The 2,500-nt window shown below is 43.2% G+C and overlaps 1 protein-coding gene across 3 annotated transcripts in view; it reads right to left on the bottom strand.

Annotated features, from left to right (window-relative positions):
• LOC134187515 (paired amphipathic helix protein Sin3a-like) overlaps positions 1-2,500 on the bottom strand; it is a 29,134-nt gene that overhangs the window by 24,071 nt on the left and 2,563 nt on the right. For all 3 annotated transcript variants that reach the window (XM_062655652.1, XM_062655654.1, XM_062655653.1), the window contains exons 3-5: positions 1,843-2,000; positions 1,221-1,347; positions 407-604 (exon numbers count right to left, since the gene is read on the bottom strand). In XM_062655652.1, coding sequence (XP_062511636.1) covers positions 407-604; positions 1,221-1,347; positions 1,843-2,000 — 483 coding nt within the window. The remainder of the gene's footprint in view (positions 1-406; positions 605-1,220; positions 1,348-1,842; positions 2,001-2,500) is intronic.

Raw genomic sequence — 2,500 nt, 5'->3', positions numbered from 1 at the left:
TGTCTGTCTGTCTATTTGTCAGTCTGTCTGTCTGTTTGCCTGTCGGTCTGTCTGTCTGTCTATTTGTCAGTCTGTCTGTCTGTTTGCCTGTCTGTCTGTCTATTTGTCAGTCTGTCTGTCTGTCTGTCGGTCGGTCAGTCTATTGTCAGTCTGTCTGTCTGTTTGCCTGTCAATACATATATTTAAACTCTCAACACTATCACATTCTTTCTGTCTGTCTGTCAAATCTTTATATTTCATACATATGAACTATTACAAGCTATAGATACGAAAGTCCGTGATATATCAATTAGACCCACGGGTGTCTAAAAATTATCAACTTAGGTTGCATGCAATTGGACACTATATATGTCGCTAATGTCATTTTCTGTCTGTCTATACATCTGCCTACTACTCCATCACTTACCTGTGGTTGGGAAGCCGCAGCAGCTGCAGCTGCCGCAACTGCTGCAACAGCTTGTGCCGCTGGAGGTGGTGACACCATCATGGATAGAGCAGCAAACGAGTTGGGTGGAATTACAGGAGCACTAGACTGTGGTGGTTGCACTTGAGTTTGAGAAACAGTTGCCGATTGTACTCCTGGGCCGTGCACAGTGACAGTATGCTGGACAGACGATGAGAAATTCATGAGAAAGATAAAAAACTAACTAGATGATCAAATGGACAAATAGACAGACAGATAAACAGACAGACAACCAGACAGACAGACAGACAGACAGATAACCAGACAGACAGAGAGACAGACAGACAGATAAACAGACAGACAGACGGACAAACAAACAGACAACCAGACAGAGAGACAGAGAGACAGAGAGACAGACAGACAGACAGATAGACAGACAGACAGAGACAAAAAGACAAACAGACAGACAGACAGACAGACAGACAGACAGACAGACAGACAGACAGACAGACAGACAGACAGAGACAAAAAGACAGACAGACAGACAGACAGACAGACAGACAGAGAGACAGACAGAAACAAAAAGACAAACAAACAGACAAACAAACAGACAGAGAGACAGACATAGACAAAAAGACACAGACAGAGAGACAGACAGACAGACAAAAAGACAAACAAACAGACAGACAGACAGACAGACAGACAGACAGACAGAGACAGAAATGACCAGACAAATGGACAGACACACAAACAAACACACGGACAGACGGACACACAAATAGACAGACAGAAAAACCAATGATGACTTAAACCTCACTTGTGAGTCAGTAGCAACCACTTCTATTTTGTATCCTGGAGGAAGGAAGGTGTTGAATCCCATTATAAGATCAGGGTGACCTTTGAACAGGCTGGATACTCGACCAATAACACCAGGAGTGTCAATACTACACAACACAAAAAGCTACAAATTAGTATACACAAACTGATACATGAGGACAGACAGACAGACAGACAGGCAAACAGACGGATAGACAGACAAACAGACAGGCAAACAGACGGACGGATTGACTAATAGACATACAAACAAACAGACAGACAGACAGACAGACAGACAAACAGACAAACTGACACAAAACTGACAGATAGACAGACAGATAAACATATACACACATACAGACAGATAGACAGACAGACAGATGGACGGACAAACAGACAAACAAACAAACAGACAAACTGACAGACAAACAGACAACTGACAGGCAAACTGACAAACAGTCAGACACACTGACAAACTGATAGACAAACAGACAAACTGACAGACAGACTCACAAACAGACAGACAGACACACACACAAACAAGAGACATACACACTGACAGACAAACAAACAGACAAGCACACACACACACGAACAAAACCACAGCAAAACAAAACGCTGACCTTTGTGACTTGAACTCCTTCATGATGTCCAGGAAGTCGTTATAAACCTGTGGCTGCTTTCCAAACTGAGCCTTCACTTGGTCAAGATAGGAAAGAGCGTCTTCAACCTTCAGTCTCTGAAACTGCTGTTGCTGCTGTGTCTGCTGCTGAGACTGACTCTATAAAAGCGAAAAACAATGTTAAAACAGACGTGTGTGTGTGTGTGTGACACACAAACCGGATGGACAGACAAACACACACACAAACAGACAAACAAATAAACAGACCCACACACAGGCAAACAAGTTAGCAGACAGACCAACATTCAGACAGACAAGCAAACAGACTGACAGATGGACAAATAGACAGACGGAAACCGACAAACCAACAGATGAACAAACAGTTACACAAAGAGACAACCAGACAAACAAAAAACAATGTGACAGACAGATAGACGCACAAACAGACAGATAGACAGACAGACAGACAGACAGACAGACAGACACACAACAGACACACAAAGGCAGACATAAACAGACACACAGACAGAGACACACAGCCTGACACACAGACAGACACAAAAACAGGCACACAGATAGGCACATAGACAGACACATAGACAGATTCACAAACAGACAAACAGACAGACACAAAGACGAACACAGAGACAGACACACAG

The sequence above is a fragment of the Corticium candelabrum genome, chromosome 12 (assembly GCF_963422355.1).
Source record: "Corticium candelabrum chromosome 12, ooCorCand1.1, whole genome shotgun sequence".
Lineage (NCBI taxonomy): Eukaryota > Metazoa > Porifera > Homoscleromorpha > Homosclerophorida > Plakinidae > Corticium > Corticium candelabrum.
Note: the sequence above shows the minus strand (reverse complement) of the source record. Positions and strands in the feature narration are given on the sequence as shown.